The sequence below is a fragment of the Octodon degus genome, unplaced genomic scaffold (genome assembly GCF_000260255.1).
Source record: "Octodon degus isolate 3935 unplaced genomic scaffold, OctDeg1.0 scaffold00028, whole genome shotgun sequence".
NCBI classification, from domain to species: Eukaryota; Metazoa; Chordata; class Mammalia; order Rodentia; family Octodontidae; genus Octodon; species Octodon degus.
Window position 1 is genome coordinate 19,084,703 of NW_004524604.1, and position 19,207 is coordinate 19,103,909.

The window sequence follows — 19,207 nt, forward strand, 5'->3', positions numbered from 1 at the left end:
AAAAAAAAAAAAGTGGAGGGCATCTGAAATGACTAGACACTTCTCTGATAAGGAAGTAAAATGACCAGTAAGTACACTATGAAAAATATTTCACATCACTGGCCATATCAGAAATGCAAATTAACACTGAGGTTCGACACTAGAAAGAATGACTATCATTTAAAAAAAATGTACTGATAAAAAATGCTGTCAAGGCTGTGGAAAAAAAGGAACCCATTGACACTGTCGGTGGGAGTGTAAATTGGCATAACTGTGATGGAAAGCAGTATGGAGATTCCTCAAGAAACTGAAATTAGAGGCTCCATGTGTCTCAGCTGTGCCTGCTAGGTGTCTTTCTGAAAGAGTTAAAGTCATTGTACCACAGGGACACCTGCCTATCCACGTCCACAGCGGCACACTTTATTACGGCTGAATCTTGGAAAGAGCCCGTGCACTCACCAACAGGTGGACAGATGAAGAAAATGCGGTACTACACACAGAGGAGTGCTAATCTGCCATAAAGATAGACTAGAGACATTTTTAGGTAAATGGATCCACCTCAAGACCATAATCTTTAAGTGAAATAAATCAGATGCACAGGGCCAGGGAGATGGCTCAGTAGAATAAGCACTTGCTTGGCAAGCACAAGGATCTGAGTTCAATCATCCCTGGTTCCGCAGGGGGGAAAAATCAGACACACAAATTTAAGTATCATGCTGTTTCTCTTTATTTTTATTTTTCGGTTGTGGTACTAGGGATTAAACCCAGAATCTCTGTGCTGAGCTACATCCCCTATCTTTATTTTATCGTGTGTGTGCGCGCGCGCGTGCACGTGTGCACAACACCAGGGACCAAACTCAAGACCTTGCACTCGCCAGGCAGGGACTTATGCCTGCTAAGCTATGTCCTCATCCCCCATACTGTTTCTTTCATATGAAAACCCAAAGCGTAAATAAGCAGCAAAAAGGATAGATATTCGGAAGTAGGAAGAACTTACTCAGATGGGAAAGGGAACAAGGAGGGAGGACAGGGAAAAGGGATTTAAAGGTCGGCAAGATAGCTCAGTGGACTAAGCACCTGCCTAGACAAATGCAGGGACTGGAGTTCAATCCCCAGCTGGCCCCGCCCCCAAAGGCTTGCTAAGCAGGCCACTGAGACCTGGCATGGTGACGCACACCTGTAATCCCAGTGCTGGGGAGGCTGAGACAGGAAGATCACTAGGAGTCTAAGCGGTGTAGACACTGTACCAAATACGTAAAAAAAAAATTCCATTGTATGTTTTCCATAATTTATCACTTGATAAGACAATTGGGCTGTTTACACATTTTGAGAATTATAGTAGCGCTGCTCTGTATTTATAGTGTTTAGTCACACCTTTTGCATGGACTGTGTGCGTGCGTACAGTCTTACTCAGGCTGGCTGGGTTCACTCAATCTTTCTGCTTAAGTCTCCAGAGTTGTGGTGACTTGGGCGCATAACAAAATGCTTGGCTTTTAGACAGCTGGTTTTAATTCCCTCTCTAGGTGCTCTGTATTTCTTACTAAATTGGTTCCTATGTGTGTATTTGTTGCTATTGGATGTTCTCCACCATAATATCTCACAAGTATTTAGTGATTGTGTACTGAGCTGTATTGATTGTTATTAACTGTAAATTAACTTTACCTATAACATTGGCTCTTGGGGCTGGGGAGATGGCTCAGTGGAATAAGCGCTTCCTTGGCAAGCGCAAAGGCCTGAGTTCAATCCCTGGTTCCACCAAAAAAAACCCACAAACAAAACATTGGCCCTTTTCTGTGTGTGGTACGAGGGAGCACTCAGCTCCATACCCAGCACTACTTGATTGTGAAGGCACTGTCTTGCTAAATTACCCACGATCCTGTGGAGTCAGCTTCCGGCTTCACTCTTGGTAACCTGCAACTTGATCAGTGGTCACCTCACCTGGCTTGGGTTTTTTTTATTATTAATTTGAATTAGTATATGCTTGCAGTATTCAGCGACTGCACTCATTGTGTGGAGTTAGGATATACACGTTACACTTCTTTATTCTTTTTACTTATTTTTTGTATTTTTAGGGAAGGGTGTACAGGGTGTTCAGTCTCACCAGTAGATCAGACTCATAGTGATTCTCCTGTTTACAGCCAGGCTCCCAAGTGCTGGAATTACAGGCATGTGCCACCACACCCAGTCTCAATCCCTGTCTCAGTATGCTCCGGGGGCAGGGCCAGCATTGTAAACACTGGGACTGAACCCTGAATCCCCGCGCCTGCCCAAATTTATTCCTGGAAGCAAGCATTACCCTGATACCAAAACTGGAGAAGGACCCAACTAAGACAGAAAATTATGGGTCAATTTTCCTAATGAATATAGATGCAAAAATCCTCAGTAAAATACTGGCAGATAGAATGCAGCAAATTATCAAGATTATACACCATGACCAGGTAGAATTCATCCCAGGGATGCAGAGATGGTTCAACATATGCAAATTAATAAATGTAAAAATGATACTAGTAGAGACAAGGACAAAATCCATACCATTACCTCAATAAAAGCAGAAAAAACTTTTGACAAAGACATCACCCATTCACAACAAAATATATATAGGTTTATTTCACTTAACATCATGGTCTCAAAGTGCATCAAAAAAAAAATTTTTTTTTAAGTGCATCAATATTTTGTGGGTTTTGTTGTTGGCTAGGTTGAGACTGGCCTGCAGTCACTGTGTGGCCCTGGCTGGCCTTGAACTCAGTCAGGATGATCCTCCTCCAGCTTCCTAGGAACTTAGATGACAGGCATGTACCACCACCCCTATCCAGGGGTACTTACTGTAAATGCTACTATGATTACACTAACCTCAGGATCTCTACATGTAGTTCAGGCTGGCCTTGGGCTCATTAAGTAGCCCAGGGTGGCCTTGAACTTGTGATCCTGCCTCAGCCAGCTGAATGCTGGGATTACAGGCATGCACCACCATGGACAGCAATTTTTTTTTTTTTTTTTTTGCACTGTTGGGGAACTGAACCTAGGTCACAGGTGAGGCAAGCACCCTGCCACAGAGCTACAGCCCCATCTCCTATAGTTTTTTGTAAGCTTGTCAATTTTTGCCTTAATTTGTTATAAAACATATTCAAATTTAAGGTATTTATGTTTTCCTGCTGAATGGGACCTTCAAACATTATAACTTTTATCTTCACTGATACTTTTACTATGAAGACTATTGTGGGCTTTTATTTTTTATTTTTATTTTTTTCATTTTTTCTTAAACATTTAGTTATTGTGTGTGTGTGTGTGTATGTGTGTGTATGGCCAGCTCAGCCCACCAGGGGGCGGGGCTGGCTGGCATGTGGTGCTGGGGGATCGAACTGCAGTCTCTGTGCTTTGCCAATCTTGTTCCAAGTAGGTGCTTTAGACCACTGAGCCATCTCACCAGCCCCTATTGTGGGCTTTTAATTATTATTATTATTATTGTGTTTTTGAGAGTGTCTCTATGCAGTTTAGGCTGGCCTTGAGCTCACTTTGTAGCCCAGGCTCATTTCAAAGTTGTAACGATCCTCCTGCCTCAGCTTCCCAAGTGCTGGGATTACAGGCATAAATCACCATGCCTGGCTGTTGAATTTGTTTCACAGGCTGAGTGTTTTTCATTTTCCTGAAGTACATCCTTTGGTGATTTATTATCTATTGAAGGTCAACTTAATAAAAATGCCTGTTTTTTTTTCTGGTACCAGACATTGAACTTGGGACCTTGTGCTTACTGGTCACTCTGCTGCTGAGCTTTATCCCTGGCCTGAAAAACTTTCATTTTACCTGGGTTTGTTTACTTTTTGAGATAGGGTCATGATGCAGGATTCTGGCTGATCTTGAACTTGTGGGTCCTGCCTCAGCCTCTCAGTATTAGGATTACAGGCATGGGCCAAAATGATCAGCTAACCTCCATTTTGAAAGAGCCTGGAATTCTTGTTTGATATTACTTTCCCTTAGCACCTTGAGTGCATTACTTCTTGTATTCTGTTGAGAAATCTTGGCAGTCTGTCATTCTTTTGTAAATAACCTCATCTTCTACATCTCTTTTTACTTTTCCAAGGTTTTTTTCTTCCTTTGGTGGGGACTGAACCCAAGACCTTGTGCATGCCAGTCAAACATTCTGCCAGGTAGCTAGAAACCTCAGATGTTGCACCCGGCATGCTGGCACACACTGTAATCCCAGCACTTGGAGGTTGAGACAGAAGGATTACTGATTTCAAGGCTAGTTTAGGCTTCAAAGTGAGTTCAAGGCGACCATGGATTACATAGCAAGGCTGTCTCAAAATAAACAAAAAATACTAGTTATTAAGCTTGTTTCTACATTCTATTATTCTTTGATAATACCCAGATAAATGATTTCATTTTGGGAAAAGGATTCTGAAGGAAGTGCCAGGATTCAAGAATCTCAAGAAATATCACTTTGAGAACTATGCCAAACATCAAATTTGTGTGACATAAAAGTTTTCTGATATGGACAGGAAATTGTAGTTGATTTTATGTGTCAACTTGAATAGGATGGCCAGCTTTTGGTTAAACATCTGCCTAGGCATTGTGGTGGAAAGTATGTGTTAGGCATGATTAACATTTAAGGGCTGGGAATACAGCTCAGTGGCTTAAGTGCCCCCCTAGCAAGGGCAAGGTGCTGAGTTTAATCCCCCTACCAAAAAAAAAAAAAAAAAAATCAGACTTTAGGTAAAGCAGGTTAGCTTCCTTAATGTGGGAGAGCCTCATGCCCTTACCTGAGAATCTTAAGGACAAAGATAGAGTTCCCAAAGGGGGAATTCTCAAAACCAACGCTAGAATTCTGCCCTGCAAATGTGCAGGACTTGCCGGACCCCACAATCACGTCTACCAGTTCCTTAAATTCTCTCTCCTGTAGGTTCTATGTCTCCTAGAGAACTTTGACCAATTCAGAGCCCATCAGTTAGTCATTTATTTATCTGGCACTGGTAATGGATCTCAGGACCTTGTCCTTGCAAGATAAGCACTGTACCGCTCAGCTATCGCCCCAGCCCCCATTCATTTATTTAAAATTACAATGCTGGGGGTTCTCACAGTTCTGACCAAGTGGGTCTCATTTGAACAGGGTAGAAAGATTTAACAAAAACATAATCTTGAGTGTATTATTCTAGTTATACGGCCAAGGCACCCATATTGGTCAAACTGGCAGAAGGCAAGCAGGCATTCAGGGCAATTTGACCAAAGAATGATTTGGTTTAAAATCAACATCCACCACTTTTTAACTGATACACTACTCTGCACTATTAAACGTCCTCACGAAAACGCGACCCACATTACGTCCGTAACTCTACGAGACGGCGAAGTTTCGCAGCTATCCTTTCCAGTTCCGCAGAGCTGGTGGCCTGGGTAAGCGTGACCAGGCCCCCGCACTGCCTACGGGCTGGGAGCCGCCAGCCGGCCGGCCGGCAGGAGGGGCGGCGACCCGCGCCGGGGAAGCGCAGAGCCCGAGGGCCGCGGCAAAAGCAACCGTTACCGGGGAGGCTCCCAGACGCCACGCGCGGCGAGGGCGGGGCGCGAAGGTGCAGGCAGCCTCCATACGGCTTCTCTTCTCTTCCCGCCAGAGTTGGGGAGGCTTACTCTTGTTCTCAGCTTGTATTCACTGCCGCGCCTCGCATGTACTGCTTGTCGGAGGGCGGAAGCCCTGGGAACCTCCCCAGTTTATCAAATACTAAGGTTATAAGAACCAAAAGGACTGGGAGTCACAGGGAAAAAAAAACCTACAGGCGAAGACCAAAACCCACAACAGCAGGAGCGCCAGCCAAAGCAGCCGCGAGCCCGGGAACCGCGACTTCCGGCTACGGCCCCTCGCGAGACACAGACGTTACTGCGTGGCGTGGCTGGGGCGTGGGCGGGGCTCCGGGCTCCGGCGGCAGGCAGGGTGGGGCGGGGCCCGGTGGGGCTCTCGCCCAGAGGCGCCGGCGCTTATAGCGCGCCTCAGCGGGCAGCAGCTGTGGCTGAACGCGTGCGGGCAGGGATGTCGGAGCAGTACAATGGGAGCGAGCCCCAGCCCGCAGTCTTCGTGCTGGGCCTGGACGTGGGCAGCTCCGTGATCCGCTGCCACGTCTACGACCGGGCGGCGCGGGTCCGTGGCTCCAGCGCGCAGAAGGTGACCGGGGCGCGCGGGTCTACGGGCACCCGGGTCGGGCGCGGGCGGCCACCTGCAGCGCGGGCGGGGCGGGGTCTCGATTGCGCCCTACGCTCGCGTCCGGCCGGGCATGCTTCCTGTGCGGGTTGCCGGCCGGGCGCGCGGGCGGGACGGGCGGGCTGCGGCGTCCACGCGGGAGGGGCGGTGACCCTCTCGGCTTCCCTGTCCTTCTGCGAGAGACCTCCAGCCCCATCTTTATTTTACACTTTAATTTTTCAGCTTTTGATAGAATTTCAAGTTCCTGCTTTTTGGTTGTCATCTTCATTAACTACGCAGGAATGTGCTAGCTGCTCGCGGGAGCGGCTGATTTCCGTGGACGCGGGATGTGTTGAGCAAGTTTTGAAATCAGTTACTTTTTTCTTCTTTCCGTCCTTGAGAATTAAACAGAGTACCTTTTTTGGGTTTAAGAGTCCTGCCAAATGGTTGGTTGGGCTGTTGTTGACAATATCAGTGAGCAGCCAAGAAGTTGGTATTCTGTTCTCATTTTAATCAAGTGTTGATTTCTACATCGTTGTGAATGCACCAAAAATAATGCGCTTTGTACATCATGTTCTTCCTCACTCTGTTCAGTACCTGCTAGAGTTGGGAGGACAGGAGCTGCCCGCCACCTGAAGTGAGCCCTCTGTCCTTTTTTTTTTTTTTTGAGGTAGGAGCTCACCGTACAGTTCAGGCTGTCCTTGAGCTCACTGTATCCCAGGCTACAACGATCTTCATGCCGCAGCCTCCCGAGAGCTGGGATTACAGGTTTGTGCCACCACGCCCTGTCAGTCCCCCTTTTTCTGGTGTCCACGCTGCGCCCAAGTGACCTGGGGAAGTCTCTCCTTGTAACAGTTGCCCAGGAGTTGGTTCCCCTAGTGTACAAGTAAGCAGCAACTTCGCCGTTTGCTTAGAGGAAAACAGCTTTCTTTCAGGCTTCAGTGTGGGACAGTGAGCTGGAACTGCGTGGCCTGGCTTTGCCATGGCTGGGCATGCAGGGCACTGCCCACCTGCCTGCCCAGCCCCTGGAGAAATGGGAGGCATACCGTGGCCTTCAGTGACAGCGTGCTCCTCCTTAGGAGTGTTTAACAAAGACAGTGATGCTTATTGTAGTCTCCCTTGTAATTCTAGACACAAAGTACTTTGTTTTATTTATTTATTTATTTATTTATTTATTTTTTGCGGAACCGGGGATTGAACTCAGGCCCTTGCACTTGCCAGGCAAGTGCTTATTCCACTGAGCCATCTCCCCGGCCAGTACTTTGTTTTAAGCAGTGATTTTTTTTTTTTTCCCTTCAGTACGGGGGATCAAACTCAGGACCTTGTGCCTGGCAGGTACTTATACCTTTTCCCTGCCAATTGCTTTTTATTTATTTTTTTTATTTTTATTTTTTTTTTTAACATTTAGTGTGTGTGTGTGTGTGGCCAGCTCAGCCCACCAGGGGGCGCGGCTGGCTGGCATGTGGGGCTGGAGGATCGAACCGCGGTCCCTGTGCTTTGCCAAGCTTGTTCCAAGTAGGTGCTTTAGACCACTGAGCCATCTCTCCAGCCCCCAATTGCTTTTTTAAAGGAATGAAGCCAAGCTTGGTGGTGCACATTTATAATCCCGGTACTCCAGGAGGCTAAGGCAGGAGGATGGCAAGTTCAAGCCCATCTAGGCTACTTAGCAACCTAATGATATGTGTCTCAAAATAAAAACTAGAAAAAGAACAGCAGGTGTGACTCTATGTTCAACCCTCTCTACTGAAAAAGAAATGGGTCTGGGTAATGAAAAGAAAATCGGTTTTGTTTGTTTTAATGTATTTGTTACAGGGTCTCACTACACAGCTCAGACTCCTACTGATCCTCCTGTTTTCATCCTGTCCCGCACTAGAATCACAGATGCACACCACCATGCCAGCTCTCTGTGGCTGTCTCACGCTCAGCGTGATGGCGGTGGGGCTGGTGCAGCCTGTGGTACCTGGGCTTGGACCCAGGCCCCTGCACTTGCCTAAAGCAGGCACTTAGTCCACTGAGTTATCTTGTTGGCCCTGGGGACAAGAATATTTGGAACCAAAAGGATAACACAATTGTTAAAAAGTATATTTTTACAGTTGCCGTATAATTGGAGCATATCATTAGCTTATTTGGAAATGAGACAAAGAATGTCAAAGATGAAAAGAGAAGGTCAGAAATGAATAAAGATTGTGGTGAGTGGCAGGAAGCTAAAATTGTTTGCTCATACCCTAAACTGTAGAGTGTCTAGAACTACATGAGTAACTGAAAATATGAAAAATCTCTGCCCTCCATGGATGAAACTATTTATTTATATATTTTTGAGATGAGGTTCTTGTTCTGTGGTCCAGGCTTGCCTTGAACTCACTGTGGAGCCTAGGCTGGTCTTGAACTTGTGGAGGTCCTCCTGCTTTCAGTTACAGGTTTGTGCCACCACACCTGGCTGAAGCAGTATTTTAGATTAAGGAATCCATAACTGTCTTAGTTACTTTTATTGTTGAAAATTTTTTTAGTTTTTTTTTTTTTTTTTTTTTGTGGTACCGGGGATTGAACTCAGGACCCTGTGCTTGCTAGGCAAGCACTTTTCTACTGAGCTATCTCCCTGGCCCTTTTTCTTATTTATTTATTTTATTTTTCTGGCACCAGAAATTGAACTAAGGACCTTGTGCTTGCCAGGCAGGCGCTGTGCTGCTGAGCTCTATCCCCTGCCCCTAATTTATTTTTTTTTATTGGTACATTTTTTGATATGCATAATGGTAACATTCATCATAAGGAATTTGTGCCTATACATGGTATCTTGTGTCCCCCCCGCATTTCCTCCTCTTAGCTGTTCTTATCCCTGTTCTCTTATCCGGGCTACTTAGGGTGGGTAGCACTCGTACCTTTCATCCCAGTACCCTTGATTTTAGCATCACATTACAAATCAATCCCAGCATCCCACATTGTTTTTTGTTTTTGTTTTGTTTTGTTTTTTTGGTGGAACTGGGGATTGAATTTAGGCCCTTGCACTTGCCAGGAAAGTGCTTATTCTACTGAGTTATCTCCCTGGCCCCCACACTCTGCATTTACTTTTTTTCTTTTTTTGTACCAGGAATCAAGCTCAGGACCTTGTGCTAGTCAGGCAGACTTGTGCCACTGAGCTCTGTATCTGGCCCAGCATCACATTGTAGATCCAGCCACCTCTGAAAAACTTCCACCTGTGACCATATAGTTACATCTAGTCACAATCCATAACAACATTTTCCCTCAAACTGTTGTAGGATTTTATAACCTAACTTCTTAAAAGTGTGGTGCTGGCCTTGCTGTGCTTAAGATAAAATTAGCAATTTTTTTTTTTTTTTTTTTTGCAGAACCTGGAATTGAACTCAGGCCTGTGTGCTTGCCAGGGAAGCGCTTATTCCACTGAGCTATCTCCCTGGCCCCAAAATTAGCAATTTGCATGGCCATATTTGGATGAGTAATTTTATGCTTATTGTCTTTTTTTTTTTTTTGTATTGTAGGGAAGGGTCTACAGGGTATTCAGGATCAGACTAGTAGTGATCAGCTTGTTTACAGCCTCCCAAAAGCTGGGATTACAAGCATGCGCCACCATGCCCAGTCTCAATTGCCATCTCAGCATGCCCTGGGAGCGGGGCCAGCACAGCAGGCCCCAGGATTGAACCCCTGGCCCCTGCGCCTGCTTGTAGGCGCTTTAATCCACTGATCTATTTGCCCGGCCCTTGTATATTGTCTTTAATAATAAAACACCTGGGATCTTTTGGTTGGAGGAGGAGATCACTTTCCTCTATAAATTTAGTTTAATTGTATCTTTATTTTTGGGAGGCCAGTGCATGGTGGCATTCCTGTAATCTTAGTACTTGGGAGGCTGAGGCAGGATTGCTGTGACTTCAAGGTTGGGCAGGACTACATAGTTCAAAACCACTTGAACTGAATAGCCAGTGCCTGTCTCATGAAAACTAAAAAATAAATAATAAAATTGTTTATTTGAAGGGCTGGTTACATGTGGGAGGCCTGGGTTCCATCTCCAGTACTGCACCTGTGTGCACACACTCTCCAGTGGAATATCACGCTGTTGTGCGAACTCATGAAAGATGATGGTCAAAAATACAGGACAAGGGCTGTGCGTGGTGGCACATGCCTGTAATGCCAGCAGTTGGGAGACTGAGGCAGGAAGATAGCTGTGAGTTTGAGGCCAGCCTAGGCTACAAAGTGAGCTCAAGGTCAGCCTGAACTCACAGTGAAATCTTGTCTCAAAAAGCCAAAAACAAAAACGAAAAGCCTAAAACAACTACCAAACCGAGAGAGAAAGTTCACTTACGAAAGGGCAGTGCGTGTCCAATATGGAATTTACTTTACAATCTAAAAAACAGAATGTTGTCTGTGTTGTTCATCATGACCAACAAAAAGTATTTTCTTCTTAAATCTGGTCATAAATCGTTTGGTTTTGGCTTGGTCCTTCTAGAGAGGGACACATTTCGCTGTTGTGCCATGTGGCGACTGCTGTGGTTCGGATGTAGTTTCGTGGGTTGCAGGCTTGTGCCCAGGATGGAGCTGCCCTTGGGAGCCAGCAGGGCACTGAGGGTGCTATCCTCACTGGGGATTAAGACACTCTTGGGATCCCAGTTAGCTCTCCAGAGGGAATGATTGATTGTCCAGGAGCATGTCTGGCACCTTCCTGCTCTCTGGAGTCCTGGCTCTCCATGTGCTTGTCCACTTGTATGCTTCTGCCACCTCGCCATGGCCGTCTGTCCTGACAGGATGCAGCCTGGGGGCCCTCACTGCCGGCAGAGCTGAGGGAACCACTCCATCTTAGACTTTCACCTCTGATACTGGGAGCCACAGAAACCTCTTTACCCAGTACCAGCCTCGGGTATTTAGTTCCAGCGTTGAAATGGGCTGATACAGGGTGGGATGAGCTGTCCAGGCAGCAGAATTGGGGGAGTGAAGCTGGTGGGTCCAGTCAGAGTATGCAGGATTTCAGGAGTGAAGAATTGTGTCCATGCAGACTTGTGTGGGGTGAGGAAGTGCTTTCTGCAGTGGACCCATTGCAACCTGTAGTTAGCACAGCCTTGTACAGATAGAAGGGGAAGAGACTGTGTTAAGTCTGATGTGCTCACTTCCAGAGAATAGATTCTTTCTCCATGTCTGTCACCCAGCGTCTCTTGTGTGCTCTGCATAGTGCTATGGTTCCCTTTCTGTCTTGCTGTTGGTTGGCCGTCTGTTGATTTTTTTCTCAGTGCTCCACCTGACCCTAGCACTCAGCCATCTCTGGTATTTATAAGTACAGCACTCCTTGGTTCAGCCCCTCCAGAGCGTAAACTTCTACGTTTCTGCCAAGTTCGAGGGAGGCTGTCATCTGACTGCAGTGGGAACATGGGAACTGGCGATCCTTTAAATCTGAGCCTGGCTAAAGACTGAGGCTAAATAGCCTAGTAGATTAAAGCACCTGCAAGCAGGCACAGGGGTTAGGGATTTGATCCCCTGACCTGCTGTGTCAGCCCCACCCCCAGGGGTACACTGAGACAGCAATTGAGTGTGGTGGCATGCACCTGTAATCCTAGCTCGTGGGAGGCTGTAAACGAGCGGATCACTATGAGTCCAATCTAGTAGTGAGACCCTGAACACCATGTAGACCCTTCCTAAAAAAATACACACACACACACACACACACACACACACACACACAGAGCGAGCCAGCTCTCTGGATAGCCCCTTCTTGTGTCCTATGATCTGTAGGTGCCTCTGATTCCACCAGAGGCACCCTGATTCCACCCAGGGTTTCACCCTAAAATCTCTGCTCTCTGGTCAGTAGTGCGTTCACCTGTCATTTATAGCATACTTGTGAAGTCCCAGACACCTGTAGATACTGGGGGATCAATGAAGATGCACCCCCCAGCCTGCTGTGGCCCACATGCTGAGGAGCAGGGACAGAGCTCATCTGACTCTGGTCTCACAGGCCATTATGAAGGATTATGGTGCCATGGGGCCGGACTTGGTGGCACAGCACCCTGGTCTCAGCCTTCTGGGAGGTGCAGGAAGGAGGATCGCAGGTTGAGCTCACCCTGGACCAGAAAGTGATTTAGTGAGACTCTGTCTCAAACTAAGGAACTGAGGGTGATCTGGCTACAGTGTGTCACCCATTGATCTCCAGGTTGATCTGGCTGGTGCGATGTACCAGGCAGGTGTCCCCTTACTCCTTACCACTCTGTGTGCATCCCCCTGAGAGCTGTGGCGGGCTGAAGAGGAGGGCGGTGCCTGATGAAGAACAGTTGTGCTGCCCTGCCAGACCTCCAAGAAGCTCTCAAAAAATGGGGTGGGGACATAGCCTGGTGTAAGGCGCCTGGGTCAATCCGTGCTCTCTTATAGCACATGTGCACACACGCATACATGCACACGTGTGTGCACGTGCACACACACACTCACATATAAAGGAGCAATGGTTTTGCACCAGCTGTGATTTGGGTCCTTCTTTCTCAGGGACAGAGTGGAGGTGCAGTGGCTACCAGGAATTGAACTGAAGATCTTGTGCTTATCAGGCCCTTGGCATTGCTGGGACTCAAGCCATGGCCTCATGAATGCTAGGCAAAGATTTTTTTTTTAAAGTGACTTGGAAATATCATCTTGACATTAGTATTCATTGACTATCTTTTCTAATGGGTGTTGAGATTTTTCTGATTCTTTGTATATCCTATAGTTTTGGATTATATCCTAGAGGTTTTGAATATTATGTTTTAAAAAAACTCTGGCTTCTAAATAAATCCTGCAAAAAATGTACTTTTTCTTTTTCTGATTTTTTTTTTTTTTAGACAGGTCTCACTTTGTAGTCCAGGCTGCCCTTGAACTCATTGCAGTCCTGCTTTAGCCTCTGGGAAGCTGGGATTTTAGGAAAAATGCACCTTTCTGTTAGCAGGCTTCAGAACACACGTTTGGGGGCTTTGGTCAGCTGTGGTCCCTGCAGTGGTTTTGCGCTTTAATCTCGGCTGTGTTCTTCAGGTCTGCCCTGAGTGGTGTCGGCCTGGCAGGCAGCCTGGGGCCTCAGCGCTGGGCCGGCCCTAGCTTCTTTAGCCTGCTGCTTGTGGCAGTGGCCAGGACAGCCCAGCCTCGGGAAGAGCTTTGGAGTTTACTGCTTCCTTTAAGAATCTACAAAAAACCAAAAAGAAAACAAAAAAGAACCCCTGCTCCATGCCTTCTGCCTAGATTTTTGTTTTTGTTTTGTTTTCTTGTAGGGATTGAACTAGGGATTGAACCCAGTGCCTCACACAAAACCACATTTCCAACCCTTTAAATTTTTTTTTTTTTCTTTTATTTGAAGAGTCCCACTGTGTTACTGAGTTGTGATGGGTTGGGTTGAACTTGCGATCCTCCAGCCTCAGACTCCCAGAATGCTGGAATCATTAGCATGTGCCACCACTTTAGGCTTAGGTTTTATATTTGTGTGCAGTGGGAGACGCAGGGTGGAGTGTGTGCTTGCTCTGTCGAAGTGTAATCTGGAACATAGTTTTTTTTATTTTTTAATCATTTTTATGGGTGTAGGGGTACACACCTATAATCTCTGCACTCAGGAGGCTGGTGCAAGAGAATCACCATGAGTTTGGGGCCAACCTGGGCTATGTAATGAGTTCAAGGCCAGCCTGCATTATATAGCGAGATTCTGTCTCAAACAAACAAAAAAATGTTTTTATTTTTTGTTACAAAGCACCTGTTGTAGAAAACTTGAAAAGTGAAGATAAAAGCTAAAAATTTTTTGTAAGCTCACGAACTACTGCTATTTTGGTATTGATTTGTAGTCCTTTTTAAGGTCATATATGTATTTTTTTCAGTTTTTTGTTTGAAAAGGAATACTGGGGTTGAGTCCAGGGCCTTGCATATACTGAACAAGTGCTCTAATCCCAACCCCAGAAATTTAACAGTAAAAATTAGGTAAGTAAAATTTTGTTAAGTGTTTTAATGAGCAAGTAGGGTTAAGCCTCAAACACGATGAACTTGGTCTAACATTATTTTTACTAAATCTTCTTTTTTCCTGAATAGGTAACAAATATTTATCCTCAACCTGGATGGGTAGAAATTGATCCTGACATTCTCTGGGCTCAGTTTGTGGCTGTCATAAAAGATGCTGTGAAAGGTAATGTAAGATTTATACGAATAACGGTTACTTTGACAGTACGTGGTGTTTGTGATAGGAGTTTATTTGCTGGGCACTGGGGCACACAACACTTCATGAAGAGGTGCAGGAGGAAGATTGCAAGTTCAAGGCCAGTTTGGCAACTTAGTGAAACCCTGTCACAAACTTAAAAAATGGAAAAGCCCAAGGGATATAGCTTGGTGATGGAGTGCTTGCCTAGCACGTCTGAGTTCCTGGGTTCAATCACCAGTACAGGGTACAGGGGGAAATTTTTTTTGCATAGGCTTGTATATAAAATGCAGGCTTAGAGCATTTTGTTACGGGAGTCCACAGCATCCCAGGACTGTTCAGGGGAGCTGTGTGTGTGACAGCAGACCGCTCTGGCAGGGCAGGGGAACAACTGCTATGTCCTCTGCTTCCTGTCTCTTGCCAGCTGTGTGTAAGTGTGTTTGCAGTCCGCAGGCTGGGTAGGAGCTGGGGCTGACAGTAGGACCACAGAGCTGCTCGTGAGTCACCATGTACAATTCCTGCTCGTGATTCCCATCTATCTCACTTTCCTTCAGGGTCAAATGAGGTTGTGTTGTGTTGTTGTCTTTTTTTGAGACAGGGTCTTGCCATGCAGCTCAGGCTGGCCTTGAACTCACTTTGTAGCCCAGAATGGTCTCAAACTCTCAACGATCCTCCTGCCTTAGTGTCCCAGTGCTGGGATTACAGGAGTAGATTGCCATGCCCAGTGTCAAATCAGGTTTTTGTTCTGTTCTTCCTGTGTGGTCTCTTGGTGCAGTATTGTTTTTCTGACCACAGCCATGGTCTAAAATTGTAGCCCTAACCAGGGAGATAGCTCAGTGGCACAGTGCCTAATTGGCAAGTGCAAGGTCTTGGGCTTGATTCATGGTACCAAAAAATAAAAATAATAATAACAAATAAATAAAAATATTAGTCTTTTAGAAATTTTTTCACTGCAGTCTTTTGGAAAAACATTGTGAAAGATGACTTGTAAATTCTAAAAGATCATTTACTTCATTTTTCAATCTGAATTGCTTCTCTTTGTCTTTTAATTTGTGATACTGTGGTCCCTCACTCATAGCAGAGGTTCTAGACACCCCTGTGATAAGTGAAAATTAGCAAAGTAGTAATGTTATATTTATTTTAGTATCTATCTATCTATCTATCTATCTATCTATCTATCTATATTTCCCTACTCTTATAAACCTTTCCCACACTCTTAAAACACTTCTAATATTCTTAACCATTTTCTTTTCTTTTCTTTTTTTTTTTTTTTTGTATTTTAGGGAAGGGTCTACAGGTGGTTCAGGGTCTCAATACTAGATCGGACTCATAGTGATCTGCCTGTTTACAGCCTTCCAAGTGCTGGGATTATAGGCATGCTACCACACCCAGTCTCAATCTCAATCTCAGTGCGGCCCCGGGGCAGGGCTGGCACAACAGTCCTGGGGATTGAACCCCGGGGCTCCTGAGTCTGCTTGTAGGAGCTTAACTCCACTGAACTATTTGGCCAGCCCTCTTAACCATTTTCTGAGTTTGCAAACCTATGTAATTGTAACACATATGTATACTGTATGGCACTGCAAAATCCTGCGATATAGTGAAGAATCCACAATACATAATTTAGATTAATATTTTTGAAAACTAAAACAGTCTGTGAAAGTCAAACCATGAAACAGGGAGGGGCAACTGTACTTTGAAACCTGTTAACAAAGTTGCAAGAGTAAGGGAGTGGATGGGGGAGGTGGCTTGGTGGGGTGTGCTTGGTGTGTGTGGGGCTCTGAGTTGATTGCCAGCACCAAAAACAAAAAGTTTACAACAGTAATAGTGTGACAGTCAAGTGCGATGACCCACAATGGTAATCCCAGCATTTGGAGGCTGAGGCAGGAGGAGTAGGAGTTCTGAGGCTACCCTGGGCTACATAGTGTGTTCAAAGCCAGCCTGACCTGAATACTAAGACCCTATTTCCCAAAACCAAGCCAGCCAGAGGAAGTAGCACACACGTATAATCTCAGCATTCAAGAGGCTGAGGCAGGAGGATCACCATGAGACCATTCCAAACTATGTAGCAAAATCTGTCAAGAAAACACAAAACAAAACATTAATACTATTTTCTATTACTCAGTCTTCAATATTCTCTTATTGTCTTGGTAAAAAAAAAAAACAAACAACAAAACCTTTTTTTTTTTGAGACCGGATCTTTTTATATAGTTCAGGCTGGCCTTGAACTCACCATGTTTAAGGCCTTGAACTCATAGCCAACTGTGAACTTGTGGCAAACCTTCTGCCTCAGCCTCCAGTGCTAGGACTGTAGGCCTATGCTAGCCACTACACCTGACAAAAATAACTTTAAAAAATTCTAAAATTCTTAGGAAGCTGAAGAAGGAGCCTGGGAAAAAAAAAAAGTATAGAGTCCAACTGAAGCTGAGGCACCACATCTAGCTATGAGCCTGTTTTACCTCCTTTAATCTAGAGTATGTTCTTTATCACATTGACAGTGTTCAAAACGTAGGCCAGTTTGGTAGAATATCCTCATTTGGAGGTTGTTTGAGTGTTTCCTCATGATTACATTCATAGTAAGTGGGTTTTTTTGTTTTTGTTTTTTTTTTTTAAATGTCTTTTTTTTTTTTACATTTATTTATTGTGTGTGTGCGTGTGTGTGTGTGTGTGTGTGTGTGTGTGTGTGTGTGTGTGTGGGCCAGCTCAGCCCACCAGGGGGCGTGGCTGGCTGGCATGTGGTGCTGGGGGATCGAACCGCGGTCCCTGTGCTTTTCCAAGCTTTAGACCACTGAGCCATCTCTCCAGCCCCATGTTTTTTTTTTTTTTTGAGACACAGTTTAGCTGTGTCTTCAGGGTGGTCTTGAACCCACAGCAGTCCTCCTGCCTCAGCCTCCTGAGAGCTGGGTGTCCACCATCATGACCAACCCATCCATATTATTTTTGAAGGACTACTATATAGGAGTAATGCACTTTCCTCATTGCTCCAATTGAGGTTGTCCTCAATTTTCCCAATGGGATAAATTGTTTTAAAAGAATATAAGATGTACCTGTTGCTTGGGCAGAGCACAGCTGGCCAAAGTTTGATCCCTGGGGTGCCATGCCAGCTCCCGAGGTGTGCTGAGACGGCGATTGAGAATGGGCGTGGCGGCACATGCCTGTAATCCCAGCACTTGGGAGGCTAAGAAAAGGAGGATCACTATGAGTCTGATGTACGTAGTGAAGAGGGGCCAGGGAGATGGCTCAGTGGAATAAGCGCTTCCCTGGCAAGCGCAAGGTCCTGAGTTCAATCCCCAGTTCCGCAAAAAAAAAATGATCTACGTAGTGAGACCCTGAACACCCTGTAGACCCTGTACCAAATACATAAAAGACTTCTGGGAAATTTTAATTTAAAAAGTCATGTTTTTAAGTGCATCCCTGAATTGCATTTGTGTTGAATAATATGACCTCACTTCATCATCATCATCATCATCATCATCATCATCATCATCATCATCATTGTTTTGTTTTGTTTGTAGTTCCAGGGATTGAACTCTGGACCTTGTACTAGGCAGGCAGGCGCATACCCCAATAAGGTATATCTCCTTCACTGACCTCACTTCAGTAGTTACACTACTTTTTCTTTTTTCCTTGGTTTCTCATCGTCAACCAGTTTCTATTATGACTGATCATTGCCTAAGTTAAGATCTGTTATCAAGAAGAAAACATAATCTAATATAGTGTTTTTTTTCCCCAACATTTAGGGCAAAATAGGCTATTCTATTCTTACAAGGATATGGTCTTTTTTTCTTTTTCTTTTTTTTTTTTTTTGACGGAACCGGGGATTGAACTCAGGCCCTTGCGCTTGCCAGGAAAGTGCTTATTCCACTGAGCCATCTCCCTGGCCCCCTCTTTTTTTCTTTTAAGTAAAAAAATGCTACTATCATCTTAGTAGTACTTTATTTATTAACTTACATTGCTTTATTAAAGTAGTACATTTAGATTTTTTTCTATTTTTTAAAATGTATTCGGTACAGGGTCTCACTAAGCAGCTCGGACTTGTGATCCTCCTGTTTCAGCCTCCCCTGAGCTGGGATTACAGGCATGCGCCACCACACCTGCCTGGTCTTGGTATCCGGTTCAGTGTGCCCTGGTGTGGGGCCAGCATGGCATGTGGTGCTAGGGATCGAACCTGTCCCTACACTTAGGCACTTAGTCCACTGAACTATCTCGCTGGCCCTTTTAAGTTCTTTTTTTTTTTTAAATTTATGTACTTGGTACCAGGTCTCACTACATGGCTCGGACTTGTAGTGATCCTCCTGTTTCAGCCCTCCAGTGCTGGGAGTACAGGCGTGTATCACCACACATGGATAAGGTTTTTGAGACAGGGTCTCACTGTGTCTCCACCTGGCCTTGAATTTGTCTTCCTCCGCCAGCTTCCTAAATTGTGGGGTTACAGGCATGCAGTGCAGGGCCCAGTTATACCTAGTCGTTGTGTTGGAACAATCGCTTTCTGTGCTGTGATATCGTAAGATGAAGCGTTCCTGGCTTTTAAGTGTGTTTTCTCGGTCTTCACTTTCAGCTGCAGGAATACAGATGAGCCAGGTTGTTGGTCTTGGCATCTCAACACAGAGAGCAACTTTTATCACGTGGAACAGGTGAGGTAGGCTGTGTGCTGAGCGCTGTTGCTGGGGCTGGGCCTGGGGGCTAAATGGCTGTGCAGTCTTTGGGGAGCTCTGGATTTGTGAATCAGGAGTGGCTCCTCCCTCAGCAAAGAGGCCTGAAAATAGGCTTACCCTCCAGCTTATCTTTTCTCTGCCTGTCACCTGAACTCCACCTGCATAACAATAAAAATAAGGGGATTGCTGTTGCCATAAAAATTCTCCTTTCTTTTGGATAAGTTGACTTTTCAAACAAGCGGGGATTAAATATCTGAGAGATTCTCTTCCCCCTGAACAGAGCTGTGGTGA

The 19,207-nt window shown here is 45.4% G+C and overlaps 1 protein-coding gene across 1 annotated transcript in view; it reads left to right on the top strand.

Annotated features, from left to right (window-relative positions):
- Nucleotides 1-5,911: 5,911 nt before the first annotated feature.
- Gk5 (glycerol kinase 5 (putative)) overlaps nt 5,912-19,207 on the top strand; it is a 58,228-nt gene continuing 44,932 nt past the window's right edge. The window contains exons 1-3 of the mRNA XM_004629290.2: nt 5,912-6,124; nt 14,162-14,255; nt 18,820-18,895. Of these exons, the coding sequence (XP_004629347.1) occupies nt 5,993-6,124; nt 14,162-14,255; nt 18,820-18,895 (302 nt within the window). The 5' untranslated portion in view covers nt 5,912-5,992. The remainder of the gene's footprint in view (nt 6,125-14,161; nt 14,256-18,819; nt 18,896-19,207) is intronic.